The 19,548-nt window shown below is 42.2% G+C and overlaps 1 protein-coding gene across 14 annotated transcripts in view; it reads right to left on the bottom strand.

The window, feature by feature from the left end:
* SIPA1L1 (signal induced proliferation associated 1 like 1) overlaps positions 1-19,548 on the bottom strand; it is a 376,514-nt gene that overhangs the window by 38,904 nt on the left and 318,062 nt on the right. For 12 of the 14 annotated variants that reach the window (XM_059914542.1, XM_059914549.1, XM_059914553.1 and 9 more), the window contains 5 exons: positions 11,913-12,062; positions 7,275-7,399; positions 4,881-4,943; positions 4,325-4,443; positions 858-1,300 (listed from right to left, as the gene is read on the bottom strand). In XM_059914542.1, the coding sequence (XP_059770525.1) occupies positions 858-1,300; positions 4,325-4,443; positions 4,881-4,943; positions 7,275-7,399; positions 11,913-12,062 (900 nt within the window). The remainder of the gene's footprint in view (positions 1-857; positions 1,301-4,324; positions 4,444-4,880; positions 4,944-7,274; positions 7,400-11,912; positions 12,063-19,548) is intronic. The other 2 variants (XM_059914550.1, XM_059914551.1) reach the window with 1 other exon arrangement.

Here is a 19,548-nt window from a genome sequence, read left to right as displayed (position 1 = left end):
GACAACAAGGTTGGATGCTATTATACAAGCTGATCAATGACTGACAACGATAAAAGGTAAAAGGAGAAACCACCACAGAGATCAACAGGCCCCAAAAGATAGTGATGGAATGTTTCCTCCCTAAAAGAAAGGATCTTATACTTTGGATTGTAGGCTCAAATCCAAAAGAGGAAATGAAAAATAGTATTTACTTTGCCTATCACCGTGATCTCCAAGGATACGGGGCGGGGGGGGGGGGATGTGTACTTTTCTCTTCTGAAAGGTAGAAGGGCTGTGTCTAATTTTAGCTACACTTTCCTGTTGGACAACCCCCCCAACACGTGACTGCCAGGAGCCAATTACTGAAAACAAACTGCCGTGCAAACACTGGGTAAGCGATGTCCTCTGATAGAGAGGCAGTGTGAGAGATGCGTTCAGCATCATAAATGATGCCATGTTAGTCTTGGAAAAGACCCTTTCCTTTTAAAAATATGGTCAAGATTTTCTTTTAATGTCTTCAAAAGACTGTCCCATTCTATATTCTCTATCACTATCTGGAAGCCACATGACAAAATTCTTCTCTCATGCTGGTATGCAGTTAGGAACGTTTTTATAAAATCAAATACAGCTATGAAGAACAAATCTGCAAACCTTTCCCACAGTTTAAAATAATGCATTAGGATGGTAGGAATAAAGGATTTGGGTGGTAAATAAAAGGTATTAAATATATAAAAATAACTGTCACTGTGCAAAAAAAAACAAACCAAAATAAAAAAACCCTTTCTTTATACACTCTTGAGCAAAGGGAAGTGGGATGAGGCCGGAAACTGGCCGCAGGGAGGCCAGGAGTGGGAGGGGCGGCAGGGAGGGGCAGTTACCTGGTGTGGGAAGCAGCATCATTGATACTGAACGTGCTGTTCTCCCTGGTCAGAGGGTTTGAGCCGGTCTGGCTCTTGGCATGGATGTCCAAGCTCAGGGAGGACTCGGTTTTCCGGTCCATGCCGTGGCTCTCTGAATCTAAAGTCCGATCTGCCATGGAAATGACTTCACTGGAACTGTGCCACAGGGGGGCCACTTTCTCCTTGCCCGGCCCCGAGCGTGGTGACGACGTGGCCGCCCCCAGGGAGGCCGTGCTGCCGTGGCTAGGGCCGTAGGAAGTGGTGTCGATGCCGCTGTCTGCGGAGGTGCCTTGCAAGTAGTTGTAGCTGTTCAGCTCGGATTCGGTGCGGTCCCCGTCGTACCACTTCTCGTCGCTGTGGGCACTTGATGCGTTGCTGGAGAGGGTATTGCTGCTGGAGTGGCTGGAGTAGTGGCTCTCAGACTGCAAGGGAAGCAGGCTTTCCTTAACTACAGGCTTGGCTTCTTGAACAGCAGGGAAAAATAATGGGGGAATGACCCTGTGAAATGTGTCTAAATAGGGGGTTCTCAATACACAAAAACTCCTGTGAACACAAAAATAAGGCAGGAGGTATCTGGAAAAACCTACTCAGAAGAGTCCATGGCAGACAGTGCTGGAAACTTAGTTTTTTAGAATCCATTTTTCATTATTTGGCTTATGCTAAAGTATTGATGGTATTGAGAGAATTTTAATCAGAAAAAAAAACCCCACCTAAACTGTCATTAAAGCCTTTAATATCTTAATCTTAAAATAGAAAGTGATACTTCCAAAGGGCTTATAATTAGAAAGACCCTATTGATCAGAGTAAATAGAAGGCAGAATATAAGACTTTCTCTTAAAGACATCTTTTCTTTCCCCATATAACATCTATTTAGGAGACAGCTTTCTAAGGAGTGCTTAGAGGTAAACTTACACAGAGGTGCCAAGAGAATTCAATGGGGGAAAGTAATCTTTTTAACAAACAGTGTTAGGGTAACTAGATATCCACATGCAAAACAGAATGAAGCTGGGTCCTTACCACATAGAAAAAAAAAAACTCAAAAAGTCAAAGACCTAAGCGTAAGGGCTAAAACTATAAAACTCTTAGAGGAAAACATAGGTGTACATCTTCATGACCTTGAATTATGCAATGGTTTCTTAGATATGACACCAAAAGCACAAAAATGATAAGAAAAAAGAAATAGATAAACTGGACTTCATCAAAATTAAAAATCTCTGTGTTTCAAATAACCCAGTAAAAAAATGGGCAAGGGATTTGAATAGTCATTTATCCAAATAAGATATACAAATGGCCAACAAGCTCATGAAAGGATGCTCAATATCATTAGTCATTAGGGAAATGCAAATCAAAACCACAATGAAATAACACTTCACACACACTAGGATGGCTCTAATAAGAAAAGCAGACAATAAAGATGGTGGGCATTGTTGGTACGAATGTAAAATGCGGCAGTTGCTGTGGAAAAACCGTTGCAATCCTACTCAAGAGAAATGAAAACCTATGTTTACACAAAAACTTCTACATGAATTTTATAGCAGCATTATTCATAATAGCCAAAAAGTAGAAACAATACACATGTCCATCAACTGATCAATGGATTAAAAAAATGTGGTACATCCGCACAGTTATTCGGTCATAAAAAGACATGAAGTACTAATACAGGCTACAACATGGATGAACCTTGAAAACAGGCTATGTGAAAAAAGTCAGACACAAAAGGCCACATATTGTATGATTCCATTCATATGAAACGTCAAATAGGCACATCCATAGAGACAGAAAGTAGATTCGCAGTTGTCGAGGGCTTGGGGGGAGATGGAAGAGGTGGGGTGACTCCTTAAGGATACAGGTTTCTTCCTGGGGTGATGAAAATGTTCTGGAGTTAGACCGTGGTGCTGGTTGCAAAACTCTGTGACTGTACTAAACACCACTAATCAGTACACTTTAAGTGTGGGAATGTTATGATATGTGAATATGTGGTATATGAATCATCTCTCAATTTAAAAAATGTGGGCAGAACCCCTGTTGCACAGTGGCTCAGTTGCTTAGGAAGAACATTTTATGGTTAACCAAAGAAATACAATTTCAAAAGATATCTGAGTAAAATAATATTTAAATGAGAGGGGGCTAGAAGTTCAGATACTTGGTGGAGATGGAGAGAAAAGGAGAGAAAAGACTTGTGTGTGTGTCTTTACCAGCTGCGGGGAGAGGGCCACAGGAGGACCATCTTGTCTCACTTCAAAGTGAAAGATCTCCTCCCCTTGAAAAAGGATCAATCTCAGTTACTTTCCTGGTGCTATTCTAGTTTTTCTCAATAACAACTTCTGCATTATAAGGCCATCATTTATTTTTCCTATTTCCTCTTTAGCGCTGGACCTGGGCTGTAGAATTTGCTAGCCCCGGCCACGCGTGGCTACTGGGCATTTTCAATGTGACTCGTCTGCATTCGGAAGTGCTGAGTGTGTAAAGTACAGGACAGATGTATATGGAGATAAAACTCGAACCACATCTGGAATTTGAAGTGTTCTAGCCAAATTTTAAAGAGGAAGAAGAAACAGGTGAAATTAACTTTAAGAATGTATTTTATCTACCCCAATCTTTCCAAAGTATTATTTGACCATGTAGCCCATATACAAATTGTTAATGAAGGAGGGGAAATTGACAGGTGGTCTAGGGTAATCCAGCACTTACCAGTGTGACTGTGACAGCGTCACATTTCATCAGTAACTCTCTCTCCCACAGCCTAGCACGCTCACGAACGTGCTGTGCTCTCTTTAAGCTTCAATATTCATTTCACTGAAGCAAAACTGAGCCCTCTCATTAAAGTTCTGAGTATCTTATAAATTAGTGAATATGAAATGCAGTATTTCCTCATCCTATAGAACGACATAAATATAAGTACACATTCCAGTGAAGAGACAGACCAAGGAGATCAACTGAATTTAAAGACGGAGGAAACGATAGCCTCTGCTTCCCAATTCCACCTGTAAGTGATAAGGAACTGTTTATAACTATGGTAATGGGACAAAAATGTACGTAGCCCTGGAAGATAAGAGAAGCTGTAGGGGGGGTTGTCAGGAAGTTGTCTGTCTCCTTGACTGGTGCTCCAGCCATACATACCTCATGCTGGCAACTGTGTAAGCAAATAAAATCTATATCTAGCACATTTCTATTCCAGACATTAGGATTGTTTGTGATTGGATCACACGGCCTTCTATCCAAATCTGCAGGTGCATACCCATGAGGAATTTCAATTTATCTCAAAGCAAGCTTAAGGCCATTGGCAGTAGAAATTCCAGGGCCGTGGCAGCCAATGTCCACCTACTAGGATGACTTCCTCTCTGACATTGTGGAAGAAAGAGAGAGCAGACCGGTACCATTTTCACCTTGCAAGAAAGCTACATGGCTAGGAATGTATCATTTTTATTATTTTACAGTGAACTTACGTGCCCTTGTTTGTTTGGAGACAAATGAACCACCGGATCCTGACGCATTAATCTCCCACCGGGGCTCTCTCGGAAAGCTGGCAGTACCTTTGATACTGCTGGGAGGTGGCACGTTGGCTCTGGAATACAGAACAGGACATTCTGGTGCAGGCACTAAACAGATACTGGCACAGGTTGACAAATGCAGACGGCTTGCCATTGCACCTCTCAGTTCACTGGCCAGCAAACTCGGAATTTCAGCAAGAAGCTTGTTGAAAGTTTACACAATAGACAGCATGTCAAAAACTAAGTGGCTGATGGATAAAGCTTGCAGCTGGTGACAGTGTGTCAGGTCATACACATTAGCATAGCCAAGTACCACCAAACCAGAGGCCATGAACAATGCGGCAAAGTTAGGAATCAACTTTCGGTTTGGGGGGAAAGTCTCAAATACATGGATTAAATTTATGAAATTCATTCATTGCAGAGTGTGGCTAACCTCGCTTGGTCTACATTACCTAGACAGGCATGGATGCAATCACGCGTTACTTACCATGACACTTTGGAAATATTTTACCTGTATATTCATGCTGCTCGAGGACAAAAGAATTGAAATCCTGAGGTCCTCTATAACTGTAAGCTAAGCACAACAGAAAAGACACACAGCAACTAGTTTACTTAAAACAATTGCTTCCTTTTGGACTCCACTGGCATTCAAGATGGGGTTCAAAAGGTGAAAGGTAAGTGATTTAGCCTCTTTAACACACCTAAGAGCTCACGGCAACAATTCTGCACGTCTGCAACACCATTCCTAACACGTACAGGACTGGGCAGTGTACTCTTTGACTCTCTCAACCGTGTCCAAAAGCGGAGAGGCAGAAAAACAAACTGCACTGAGATGAGTGAGCCAATGAAGCACGCTAAGCTCCACATCTCCCCTGGGCATCAGTTTATCACACACTGATGGACAAAGACAGGTGAGGTCTGGCTAACAAGTGAGAATCTGCTTGACATTTTCAACCGGTGACCTGAAGGTCATTAGAGAACTGTGTTCCTACAAATTGAGTGTAGGAAGGTCAGCCCTTTATACACTCAATACAGTGTACTGAGGAATGAGAACGTAACAATTATTTGTCTCCATTCCTTCCTAGCATGGCTTATACCAGCAAAGCCCCAGATTCCTTCTGAAGTGCCAGGCAGAAAGGGCTGGGTTATCCTTCTGGAATGCTGGAATATCAAAAGTTATAAAAATGTATTTGAACATTTTCTTTGAAGCCTTAGATTCTGGATGGAGAAAGGCCGTGGTTTAAAAAAAAAAAAAAAAAAAAGGCTTCTCTGGCAGGCTCTAGGGGTATCTTATTTTTTAAAAAAAGGTATACCTTACTAAAAGGATGAATGAATGTGTTAAAAAGATTCACCGATGACTCATCTACGCAACGTGGATGCCACTAAACTAAAGTGGATGCAAGGAAAGGAAGACTAGAGGAAGGCTTATGTGAAAGAATGAATACGGGTCTAGGACAAACCTTGTAATTACCCTTTCCAGTCCCAAGATACCGCTTCATTCCCCGCATGACTTCACATGAGTGGGAAGAGGGACCCTGAACAGTGCACAAAGGCTCGAGGGCAGCTTTGTTCAAAGCCTGCAACTAGGAGCCAAAAAAAGCTGCTAAAGTCACATGGAAGAAGGGATCCTGTTCACATGTCCTTACCCTCTCAACAGTATCAAAACACATGGGATGTGAAACATTCTGTCAAGAGCAGAACAGCGGATCAGGATATGCTCAGGTTCTCGGTGGCAGGGTGGGAGCTGGGATGAGAGGGGGGAATGACAGATGGCTTCAATAACGAGGCACATCTCACTGAAGTGATGGAACAAAGCCTATCTTCAGAACCTAAGAATTTCGTTTCTCTTCCTCAACTCCTGTCTTAGCTGAATGCATCTCCACTCCCTTCCATGTTCATGGGTTGTTTTTTCTGTTGACCCCCCGTTGAGCAGCTGGGAGCCCCAACTTGGCTCCAACCTCTGCACTGAGGATGCCCTTCCCAGGCATGGAAACATGGGCACAGTGGTTAAAACAGAACAAAACGATGCATTTGCAGAGAAGATAAAATGATGCGGTCTTTGCCTTACACGCTGATCTTCTTTCAGCCCTGAAATTTACTTCTTTTTATGGTACTCATGGGAAAGCTACTAGAGATAAGATAAAGGGAAAAAAACCCTAACAGTCCAGATTCAAGTCCCTGATGTATCAACTGTGTTGACACTTAATCCCTGGTGCTACTGTGTTGAAACTTAATCTTGCTCATGGCAAAATTTTATTGTATCAACTAGTGTTTTAGTATCTTGTAGAACTGCTTAGAGAGAGAGTGAAGGGCTATGTGCCAGAAACCCAAAGGAAGGCTCACTCATGCAAATCTTTCCCTTCCAGCTGTTTTATCCTAAGACATTTCCTTAGCTGACAGCTTAATAGCAGAGCCAGGGGAAAAAGCATATAAAGGGAGGAAAGACATTCTCACCAAGCTACAGAAGTGACTAAAGAACAATTATATTTCTTTCCTTCTCTGCACATAGTTTAAAAAATTTTTTTAAACTCAACATTAATACCAACTAATCTCCCAGGGCACTTATACTGGGCAAAAACAAATCAATAAACAAACAAACAAGGGGGGAGGGAGATACTTAGGACACATGCGGCTTGGTACTCTGGCACTTTAACTCTGGTGCTGAAAATAATTCCTATGTCCTTTCTGTCTTTAAAGTCGGGGTTACTTAGAATTCCTTGATTTCTCTCTCAGGTCTTAATTGCTGCTTTCACTTATACATAAGCTAACTGAGACTTAATGCTCATTCCCATTTATGACCGAGGGCTGTATTATAGAACAGAATGCCTTGATGACATCATCCAAAGGTAACCAAAGTCACCTTAGTGTAAAAGCAACTTGCTTTTTGTAGGAATTCGTTACTTACCCATCTGGTCGGCAATGCTATCCTCACTTCTTTGCCAGCTGGGTGTGGATTTCCCGCTGCCACCAATGTCTGACTGGGTGTTGTGCCTGTCGATGGAGGCTGGGGATCTGCGGCTTATTCCAAACCTGTGGTGATTTCCCCGAAGGCAAAGACAACATCAGGGACCTCACCCATAAGGGAAGGCGGTCCTGGGAGTAATGAACTAAACTCTAACGACAGGTACTACTAGTTTTGCTTACATTTCTGTACTTGCGTACTCAATCCTCGTGCATGTGTACATGGATGCTGGCACTGTGGATGTTATGGTCAGTATACACCCCTCTGTTCAGAAAGGTATGTATGCTAAGTATGTAAACTGTCAACAAGGGCAGGGGCCATTAGGACCGAGCCAACCTAAGAGATATGCAGTAAGAAACCAAAAAACTTCTGGCCCTTGAGTAGCTAAGCTCAGACTGTCATTCGCACCCAAAAGAAAAATGCCACCATCCTAGTGTTCCTTTTTTGTCGTCCAATTGGCACATTGCAGGGGTTTCTCTTAACTCGGTTATCTGCTAAATCACTAAGGCATTCATTCTTGGAACAAGTATTTTCTGAGCACTTACTCTAAGGTCTGAAAAACAAAGATCGCTATCATTTACATTACATAGGGACCGCTTCCAAAATGTATAAATTTTAAATCGCCTTTAGGAAGGCAATTTGGAAATAGGTAAACTGGCATATATAAAAGCAAATGTCTACTTCTGGAAAGAATGTTTAGCTATTTAATGAGCCCATTTTAATTTTCCCTGCATAGACTAATAACATAATATAGGCTTAATTAAAGCATATGCCTTGATTAGTAACATCAGCAAAGGAAATACTGACTGAGCCCAGGAAAAAGGGCCAGCGTATAAAATTCAAAGATTCATGTGGAAATTTACAAATCTGAGTGTGGTTACTAATGAATTTATGAGTAATCTACACAATAAAACACAAAAGGGCCCGAATTAACTGATGCATGTGACAGGTGTCTTCTTTGCTACAAACTGATAAATGTGTGGGCAGAACTACCAAGGGGTGTATTTATTGGAAAGAGCAGGAGATTAGGAGGAGGAAGGCTGGGAGCCAAGTTCAGCTTCTCCACCCAGAGTCATGGCAACTCTTATATGGATCCAGGGAGAAAAAAATCTATATAAAAGCATTTGGAAAGCAGGGAAACTATAAAATATTTTAGTAAAACTCCTACTACAACATCTCTCTCATTACTTTTTGCACAAATGACTATCATTTACAAACTTGACTCATACGCCTCACTAAACAAAGTTACCTCCATTATTAAAAACAAACAAAAACCTTGATTTATGAAAACTTCAGTGAAAGGGCTCATTTAAAAAAAAGGATTCACTAATTATGATCTTTGCCACTTCCTCCCTAAGTGGGGGTCCTTGTTTAGGTTAGGAGAATGAATATCCTCAAACTGGTCCTATGATCCTATTCTATTTAGTTATCCTATTTAGTTAAATATCTATTTATGAAATAGATTAATTAAATTTAATAATTTAATAGATTTATTAAATCTATTTATTAAATATCTTATTTAGTTATTTAGTTATGTGCACTAACTAAATTACGACTTTTCAAAAAGCCACAGAGATCAAAGTAAGAAGTGGATCGGAATTTTGCTTTTACTTTTTGGTAGCAGTGGAAACCAAAGCCAACTTTTTGAACTTCTGAATTTAAAGTCAAATGCTTTTTTGGCTGTCTGCTTTTAAAGAAATGATAAAGTAAGGCTGTCTTTCAACTTTGCCTTGAAAAACATTTTCATCCAATGAATTTTTAATTTCAGTTCTCACATACACTCCTTGTTTACTACGTGCCAGGGCATCAAGGCTACGAAGGTCCCATCCTTGAGGAGCTCAGACAAAACCTGTTCTAATTTGACACTGTGCCTCTTTTTGAAGAGTTTCATTGTCCCTTTGTTTGGAGGAGCACTTAATACTTTAGGAGTCACGGTTCAGACTTGAAGGAGTTTTTAAGTAATCATTTGGCTGATACATGAAACGTGTTCAGTGACCAAGAACTTCTACCTTGTGAGACAGTCCATTGCTCTCCTGGGCAGGCTGACAGCTTCCAAATACCTTCCTCATAATGGGCTAGAAACTCCTTCTCTATAACTTTCACTTATTGAGCTCAGTTGCCCTCAGAGACGAGTTTAATCCCTCGTCTAAGAGTGCTAGGAGAAAGCCATCGCGGCCTCCTTGCCTCCACAATGCCCACCTGCGGGCTGCACATCCGCGGTTACGATTCTTACACCACGACCTCCAAACTCCGCATCTGCCCAGTCCATCCTTCCCTCTGAACGTGCCCTGCCTCGTCAACATTCCTCAGAGTATGCGGCCCCAAAAGACATCTCAAGGATGGTAGAACAGACCCTATGTCTTTTCATCCGTGTTGCTTTTTAACTCTCTCTCATTCCCATCCTAAACTGGTGCAGGTGCCTTTTCCGCCTTCACTCAAGTAGAGCAGGTTTTATCAACCAGCCTGTGAAACTGTGCCTCTCAACTGATTTGGATGGTCTCAACATCCTTACACCAGGGAGCGGGCAGCACACACCACGTACAAGCAGACACTGAGCCCGCGGAAGCACAGGGAGGGCAACAAAGGGGCGGATTACATTTATGGACGATCAGTGTTATTACCTCACACTTTGGAGCTTTTCCAAGTTTCACATTAATGAGTTCGCAGCAGACTCCATACACTCCTGCTTCACTGTCACCCTGTACCTATTTATTTTTACTGGGCTAAGTTACAGAGTAGATGTAACGATTGTTCCCTTGGTAAGTGTGAACTTTAGGATCAAACCTGGCCCATGAGTAAGGCATGTGAATCAGACAGTGAACACCAATATCTCTTGCATCACTGATACAGACAACAATTGCTTGGGATCTAAAGGAAAACACTGTACCAGCATCTTCTTGTAAAGTTTCACCCCGGGTAAAACTGATGTTATACAGTATAGTAAATAATCACCAGGTAACCTCAAAAGCAATGGGGGAGACCCTCAATACCACCTATGGCAGGTTTAGTATCAAATATCAAGTCAGATAATTACCACTGCATTAAAAAAATAATAGTGTAGCACGAACACTGGGAACCACGTTTCTAACATTAATATTCACCAGAAATTAATGTTTCAAATTACATTTTGGCATGCCTTGAGAGTGTATACCAAAATGGACAGAAGAAGCAAACAATGATTTTGTTGTGGCTGGTAGCTCATTTATATTTTATTGCTGTATTAACACTGAAGTTGCAGTGAATTCTTACTTTTGAAGTCAAACCAGGCCATTTAAAATCTACTAATTAAAACAAGAAATAGCAAGGGGGAAGAGATATGGGGATATATGTATATGTATAGCTGATTCACTTTGTTATAAAGCAGAAACTAACACACCATTGTAAAGCAATTATACTCCAATAAAGATGTTTAAAAAAAAAAGAGAAATAATTAGTTGGGCTTGTGGTGTGGGATAATAAAAATACTTAATTCATAAAACTTCTTGCAGGGGCTCATAAATAAGAGCTAGAATTGTTTTTACTAATTGTCACTGAAGTAATTAAAATAAGAAATGTGCATTTTAGATACGCTACCAAGGGAATCCTTGGTGGTGGGGTGGGAAGTATATTTTATAGTGGTTTTTGTTACTTACTTTCTGCTAACATAAACATTTAGCAAAAACATGAATAAAATTATACTTAGCTGTAAAAACCAACAAAATACTATAGGATAAAAAATACCCATTAAGAAAGAATTCTCATAAGCATAATTATTTTGTAATATGGTAAAATCTCAAGAAAATAAACAAATCATGTGCATTTGTTAAAAATAATTCAGGGAAAACTTGGCATAGAAACATCCTTTTTTTAAACACCCCATTTTTGATTTTCCAGTGGTTTCAAGTTCTTTATCAAGTTCGCCAGAGGTATCCCAGCAGGAAGCTGGTGATGGTTCTTTTGCTCTCCCTCTGAGCAGAGCCAGCTTATGTGTGTCATGCGATGTTTTGCTGCTAATCACTTCCCAGCTTCAGACATTCCAATTTTTTTACCTTTTAGTAGCCTCTTCAATCATGTACACTTTAGCTTTTTACTTTGTGAGTCTGGTCGGAAGCAAACAGTTACTTTTGGGTGTTTAGTGTTTTCAAAAAAGATGGGGAGAAAAACTCCCAAACAACCCACAGGCTGAAATCACCGATTTCTAAAGTATGAGAAAAATCCCTTTTAGCTTTGGATATGATGAACATTTCCCCTACTTTACCATCAATACAAACTCCACCCAGTGCAAAGCAGTATACTACTGAGCTCACTTTGGAGGAACTTTTAAGAAGTGGCAAAATCTGTACTGTGAAACTAGACAATACATATAATGGAGGAACTGATGTAATTTGATTTCTTTGCCATTGAGTCCTTAGAGACTAAAGAATGATAAACTTTCTAAGAAGTGGTTTGAACCAGCCATGAGAACATTTTTTAATCTGGAGTATTAAACCTATTTTCCCTTTTGCTCTTTTGTGAACCGATCCAGTCTGGCTGAATGGAAGTTCTTTTTACACGTCTGAAATTACATATGAGAGACAGCAATGCCAACTCCGGCATACCTACCCTTCGGGCATGGACTTTTGCCTGTAAGTGCCCCCGCCAGAGCCAGTCTCGCTGGATGAAGACAGATTGCTCGGGGAGTTGCGACATGGCTGGGATCTTGCTAAAGCCATGGATGAGACCGTCACATAGATGTCTGAACCGGGAGACAGCCTGTGTGTGCAAACCAAAAACGTGAAGTCAACGATTCAAAGGGAAAATCCCAAGGCAATGCATGATGGATAACATACAGATGCGACAAACGCGGCCACTTCGTGGAGATAATAAAAATAAAGCCAGCTGGAAGCCCAGAAAAGAAACTTCCCCATAAAACTACTCCCTAAGGGGACAGCTGGAAAACGGCCTTGAAGGGGGTAGGGGCGTGAAAAAATAATAGGGGAAAAAAAGAAAACATGTATGTTTCCAAAAGCTGCCAGAATTCAAGGGCTGCGCTGCTCATGCAATTTCGTAGTATGGCAGCACAAAGTATAAATGAGCCCCAGTGACATTAACATGGCAATTAATTCCAATCTCCCCACTGGCTCTACTCAGAGTATATGACCACAGTGAGACTGGTACATTCTTTGTATGCGTCTTTGTTTTCCAATTTTATTACTCAAAGTCTGGAATGAATATTCAGATATTGCTATTTAGTGTGTATACATTTGGTTGATAGTAGCATCACCATATAAAAACTTCCATGGAAACGTGCCTAGAACTGCAGTTGTTGAATTTCACTGAAATGACTGAGTTTATATAATAACACAGCAGAGATGTGCTCCACGTAGCCCACAATAAATCTCTTTCTAAAATTAGGGATCCCTCACCCTGTGGACTGGCTCGACGCAGAAACCAGAGCTTTGGAGTTAGGAGAGACGTGATTTTCTGCCCTCTACCGTCTCCACTCAAATAGGCACTGGGGCAACTGCTGGATATTAACAAGTGAGGTTGAAGACTGTGATGAGAAGTCGGCTAAATCTTGATAACAACGATATTTTATTTCCGAAGTGAATGTTGGCACAGATCACTGGCTCTTGTAGCAGGGCAGGTCATTTCCATTTTATAGCTGAGGGAGGGGAATCAAAGTCACTTTTTCAATAAGCCAGGCTTCTTGATTCTGAGTCCACTGTACTCTGCCCCCTACAGAAGGCTGGGTTTTCTGTGCTTAATAAGACAGTTTGCAAGGGGTCTGCAGGGTCAGACGATTTTGCACATAGAGTCTTACACTGAAGCCAAAGTTTTGAAGCCTTGGGACTGAACCTGATTCACTGAAACATGGCAGTTTTTTACAGCGAACCTACATACCTTCTGAAGCAGGGCAGGATGGGGCTTCAGGTACAGAAATTGACAGAAGGCATAATAAAATCACGCCGAGAAGCTTTTCTATCAGAAAAAGAATAAGGACAGGCACCGAAAAATATGATCCCCCCCCCCAAATCCGTCTATGCCCACGTGGCAGATCTGACTTGGGAGCCCCAGTTCTTTCCTCAGCGACAAACCTGTTATCAGCTGTGATTCTGTTATCCCTTCTTTTCTATTAAAACATCTCCCAAACTTCTCACTGCTTATTGTGAAGCAGTTGGAAGGGGACTGGAGTGGGGGAAGAATGGGAGGAGTAGGTCACAAAGAAAACTAGGTAAGGATTAAGGAATGGCATGAATCACTCCTTTCTGCTTTAAGAGTTTGTTTGGCTTTTAGATGCACCTAATACAGAGAAACTTCAAAAACAGTTCATTTTGCAGCTGCTTTGATTTTCTTACTGCGAAGAGGAGGAGGTGTTACAGAAAGATGGAAAGAAAGGAGACGGCAGCAGAAATGTGAACGGGGTTGGGGCCAATGCCACGTCTGGGCGCCTGATGACTTTTCAGCTCTCTTTGGGGTAAACAAGTAATAGCCAGTGAAATTATATTCACGGTGAATGTTAAAATGTTTTTGCATCTACGAAGAAGTGACAACATGATTCCATAGCCAAAGTCAAGATGTAACTTTTGTATTTATATTTAGAGCTTGCTTTTTTTACCCTGCTCTCCAAAACGTACATTAAGCTAAAATATATCGTGCTAGTTCTCAACCTCAGCTCTTTTATTTGGCAAATGTATCAGAAAATTCTATCTGGTTGCTGGAGTTATCCCAAAGTGAAAAAACAGCATTTCCAGAAGGCCAGCATTCATTCCAATGCCTTTTCTGAATTTATATAACTCAATAGTGGCTTTGTTTTCAGGCTGTCCACACACACAGAACACACATACAGCAACTGATGGAAATGCCACCCAAATGTTTTTATGACTCTAGATGTATGTATGGTAGGCAAAAAAAATTCAGAATTAGCCCTTATTCTGATGACTTACTATTCTTTCCAAATACTCTGAATTTGATACCATCTCACAAATATTATTTGAGAACAGATCTAGGTCAGGGAGTGGAAGGTACCCACCTGCCTGGCACTGGCTGTCTACTTCTGCCAGAGGCTGCGGCTGATCATTTCTGGAGGTTGGGCTGGTTGTTGTCTTGCCACTTTGAAAAAGAATAACCCCCGCATTGGCTCACATGGGAAGCCAGCACGCTAACCTCTTGAATCTCTGACATCCCCCCTACTCTACCTTAATGGATCACAAGTCTTTTCTTCTCTTTTGAGATAAACCCAGATCTTTCTACTTTCTCTCAGTCTTAATGAGCCCAGGCATCTGGATGTTAATGCCCAAATAGGTTTAGAGGACTAAGATGAATACATCTTTCACTTGCTGTGAGATCTTTAGATTCTGTGGAATATAAGAAATAATCTTCTTCAAGAATGCTATGGTCACTGTCAGAAAGGAAATGTCTAAAAATCTTTTAGCCTTAATTTCAGTAGATTCTCTTCCCTCCATTCTTAACAATTTAGCTGAGAAATAACTAAATGTTTTTAAAGTAACCGATCTTAAATGTTCTCTAGGGCTATGACTTCCGTCTGCAGAAATAAAACACCAGTGCTTTTGGACTGTACAAAGAATGCAGCAATTGAAAAAGTCATGATCATCAGCTCGACAGACAATACTCCCATAGTCTGCAGGACTGCACTCAATGTCAGCTTTCCATTTATATGCAGCACATTTCACTGCAATGAAAACAAAGAGTTGAACGGGATGGATTAGGAAGAGATGGTCCAAGATCAATATCAGTTCTTCATTTTTCCAGAAGCCTCCTCACGTCAGGATAAAAGAGAGAAGAGAAGCGCCAAAAACCCCCCAGATTTCTAACAAAATAACCCCTGTCCCCCACCATACCCTTCCCATGACTCAACTCACAGAACTACACATACGATGTTAACATTGATAGACTCTTATTAAATTGATCTCTTGAGACTGTGACATCAATTTATGGATAAGGAACTCTCAGTATCCGAGTAACTGATGCTAAATTTTTCTTTCCTGAGTATTTATGTATGGGTTTAATTATGCCTCTGTTTCCTGCTTTTTACTCCAAAGTGACAGCACTGCTTGGATGTGTCCAAGGAGATAAGGCCCTCTGTAACTCAAGTGCCGACAGCGGAATGATGGCAAGAACAACCGAGAGGATTTCAAAGAGCAGCAATGACTGACGAATTAGATATCCGAGTCCATAACTAGGCACAGCATTTTACCACAACTTAGCAATTAAAACACTATTCACCCAGGGAATAGGATCCAGTCAAAGTCTGTCTTTAGCAATGGTTATCAACCAGGATTCTTCCAGAATTGTTTTAAAAAAATTCTCTAAAATGACTCAAGGTAATGTCATTTGGGTGCTGTATCCAGACTAGAGTTTGAACAAGTTGTATTCAAATTCAATCACCCCACCCCCCTGTTGTTTCATCTCTTCCTAACTTTGTGAACCAGAGCCATTCCTGGCTTTCTGACCGTGCAATCCCTATCAGCTATTCCGACTGGACCATGGAAGTCCTGTTCTGATGAACCTCCTGTGACGAGATCAATTTACAACAAAGAATAACTCTTGCATAGTTAGGGAAATACAGCAACTCATCACACCCACCGAGATAACGGATCATCATCCCCCAGCTGCTGGCAAGCTGTTGGAGGTCCACAGCCTGGCACACATCATGGGTGCCTCTTGAGAAGAGCCAATTTTATATCTAAGGGTGACTCTACAGAACAGAACATTAAAATGGGTTGCAGACAGGACCAGCTACATCATTTGTGGGACTCAGTGCAACATGAAACTCTGGGTCTCCTTGTTCAAACGTATTACAAATTTCAAGCAGAACACTGAACCCTGCTAAGCGTGTGGCCCTGTGCAGCTACACAGGCTACACACCTGAAGCTGGCCCTGACTGCAGCACACGTGGCTGGGCCCCCTTAGCATACAAACACGCATGCGTTCATCTGGCAAGTATTTCTTGAGCACCATCTATATATGGTGGTAGGCTTCATCCCTGCAGCATGGTGGCGAAGGCAGGGGCTCCGCAGTCTGGTGGCCTTGGTGCTAATTTCAGCTCCACCACTAACCAGCCAGGACTCTGCACAAACGATTTCATCTCTCAATCCCCGGGCATCCTTATCTGTAAAAGGGGGAAAGAGCCACCAACTTACTGGGCTGTTGGGTGGATTAACTGAGAAAACTCACATAAGAGACTCTGAACAGAGCCTGGCGTACGTGCCATTCAGCTGCCATCGTCATTTGTCATTTTCTAAACATAATGGGAAACTAGAAGAGTCAAACCAAAAGCCAGAGATTGGGAGACTCTAGGCTATTTAATCAGGCTGGATTCCGATTCTCCCCAGGAGTGGGGACTGGTGGGGAGACGGCAGTGAACTTGCTAGCAGGGCCGTGGTATATGAGTCAACCACCTCCCCTGCCACCCCTCCTTGTGTATTGGTGCTTGCTCCTTAAAAGGAGCCTGCAGATCCTAAGGAGGTGGGTCCAGAGCAAATGGTCCAGGGCCGTCTTCATGTGGCCTGAAGCAGCGTCCAGCAAGCCCTCCGGTGGTACGAGTCACCAGCCGAGAGCCCAGTGGCCAGAGACACACATACACACTCGGGTGAAGAGATCAATTCAACTCTGCTGACCACCCCCAAGGACACTCTGCCAATCTCATTATTTCACGACAATCGTTCCTGCAGGTAAAAAGGAAACGAAACCCACTTTTCCCGGCAAGCACTTCAATGATAGGTGGGTCCCAGACGGCCACCCTGTCACCATACGGAGGGAGCTCCACGGGTGGAAGGAGACCTCGGTCACACCACTCACTGTCCCGGGCTCTGCACAAGAGGCTTCCGGGGAGACTCCACGCTGCTGACTGTGGGCGTGGGTCTAGGTAGCTCACCTGTCTCATTATCACGCATTCGCACACGTTTACACACGTGTTGTGCAATCAACAAATCTTAAAGAAAAATGTCAGTGGTTTCAAATATAAGGCAGCGGGATATCCCTTTTTACCCCTGAGAATTATTTAAATTCCTAATGATAAACGTGTCCATATGGCTGATGTGCCCTCATCAGGCAAAGGGCCTAAGACTTGTATACACTGATGTGTATAAAATTGATGACTAATAAGAACCTGCAGTATATAAAAAAAAAAACCAAACAAAACAACTAATACTAAACTTTCATTGGGTTGTTTGTATGGAAATATGTTAATATAAATGTTTCAGACACTACATGAAATTTCTAAAAATCTTATATGTTCTGGTAGAATGTTATAAGTCACAATTCTAGTTATTACTTTAATATGTATATCTCAGAAATAACTAAATTTCCTTGTCAATTGCATTATTATGAACTTTCATCAAATCTTTAACCGTGGTCATTTTTAAGTCTTTTGTCATTTACAGACAGTTCTGGGTGTACTCTGATGCTTTTGCAAATATGTTCCTATAAAAGGGTTTCATCTTCAAGGAATTCATGGAAAAGACTCTGACAAGTACAGGTTTCTGGTAACTGTACTGCTGAACTGAATGAATAAGCATTTTCAGAACTCTAATGAAAAACTGATGAGCTCATAAAAGTGCTAACAAAAGATCAAGATGAAAAGAAAAATTAATTACATGGGACTGAGTGAACTGATGAGGATGATGATAATTTTTGTGACTTTCTGTTTGAATTAAAAAAAAAAAAAATCCCACAAGGACTCAGAGGCAAAGAATATACAAATCAGTTTTCACTGCGAAGTAAAGGAGCTGTTACAGTGGAGGATTACTGGACTGAATGTCAATATTATGACATAGCATGAGTGTGTTTCGTGTTTGGTAATTGCAATCATTGTTGCTTTTGTTGTGGTCATCCAAAAAAAATAAAAAAAGGGCCTAAGACTCTTGTTGCCTTCTCCATGAGGGGAGGGCTACGGCAGGACCCATAGTAGATCTGGCTTCTGGGAAGGCCTTCCCCGTGTCAGGTGTCGGGGGGTGGACAAGGGGGTGCTTTTGGAGGAAGCCCCAGGGCCACTGTGGGCCTTTAGACCCTTCCCATAAGGTGGGACCAGGCCAGGCCTCCCTGGGTGGTCCTAATGCAGCACTCCCTTAAAAAAAGGGCTAAGAGGGCAAGACCCTGCTGCTGGATGCACGGAGGAGGACAGCTCCTTACTGACACGCAGAACGATGTGCCCAGCTGCCACCTCATTCTCTTCCTATAACACGACCGCTTTCTACAAGATCACCTCTCAGTCTATTCTAATTCAATGGATGGTTTTTGCAGTATTTCCTACACCTGCTCACCATGACTGTTCCCAGCACAGCAGCCCTCCTGAACTCGGCCTCTCTGTCTCACCGAGGTTAACCAGGACGCTGGCGCTGAAGACAGCACAACTTGCTCCTTGGAAACACACTGACTCACCACATGCGTGACCTGCATTAGGCTGCAGACTGACTCGTCAGTCAAGTCTGGCCAGCTCTACCCATATCCCTAAGTACCCCATTGCAACTAGCTCTCTTTGACTTCCATGTAGCTGTGTGTAGAAGAGCATCTACAAAATGACACCAAAGACAAACAGGGACTACCATTTTCTAAGCCTTACCGTGTGCCAGGCCTGTCCTAAGAGCTCGGGTTGAACACAGAGTAACTATATTACCTTAGTTAATCATCATGCTGACTCTGAGAGGTGGGGCTAGTGGCCCGTTTGATTCCTGGCGATGCTGAAGTGTAGCGGGGATCAGGAACTTCCCACCATCACATCACTCCCAAGGGGTGGGGCCAGGATGCCAGTCAAGGCCCCTGGACGGCAGAGCCTGCACTCCTGGCACATCTGGGAATTTCTGGGCGGGTTACAGTAAAAGACTGGTGGCGCTGCAAGGAGGAGCCCCCTGGAACATTTCCCTGGGTGGAGTGCAAAGCAGCTACTTTCAAGGCCCAAGGAACGATGAAGCAATTCAAGAGCCTAAGCTGGGGACCACATGGGAGCACCCTGGTCTCATTCCCTGGCTCACTCTAGAGTTTATAAAAGAAAGGGAACTGGGAGGTGTGCCAGGCTCAGGCCGCTGTGCCCATTTCCTGAATGCTTAAAAAGGAAACACCTTTGTTCTCTAATCTAAAAGTGTGAACTTGCAAATTATCTAAACTCTGACCCCAATGTAGATGCCAGAGTACACTTACTCCTTTGAAGAGTTGGGGAAAAAGAGGCTTAAGAGCTCGGTGAGTTTAAGTTAAGTACAGCCCTCTGCTTTTCTACCTTAACTTGGCTGACAAATAAAAT

Source organism: Balaenoptera ricei, chromosome 2 (assembly GCF_028023285.1).
Source record: "Balaenoptera ricei isolate mBalRic1 chromosome 2, mBalRic1.hap2, whole genome shotgun sequence".
In the NCBI taxonomy this organism is placed as follows: Eukaryota; Metazoa; Chordata; class Mammalia; order Artiodactyla; family Balaenopteridae; genus Balaenoptera; species Balaenoptera ricei.
The sequence above is the reverse complement of the archived record's forward strand: the minus strand, read 5'-3'. Positions and strand labels throughout refer to the sequence as shown.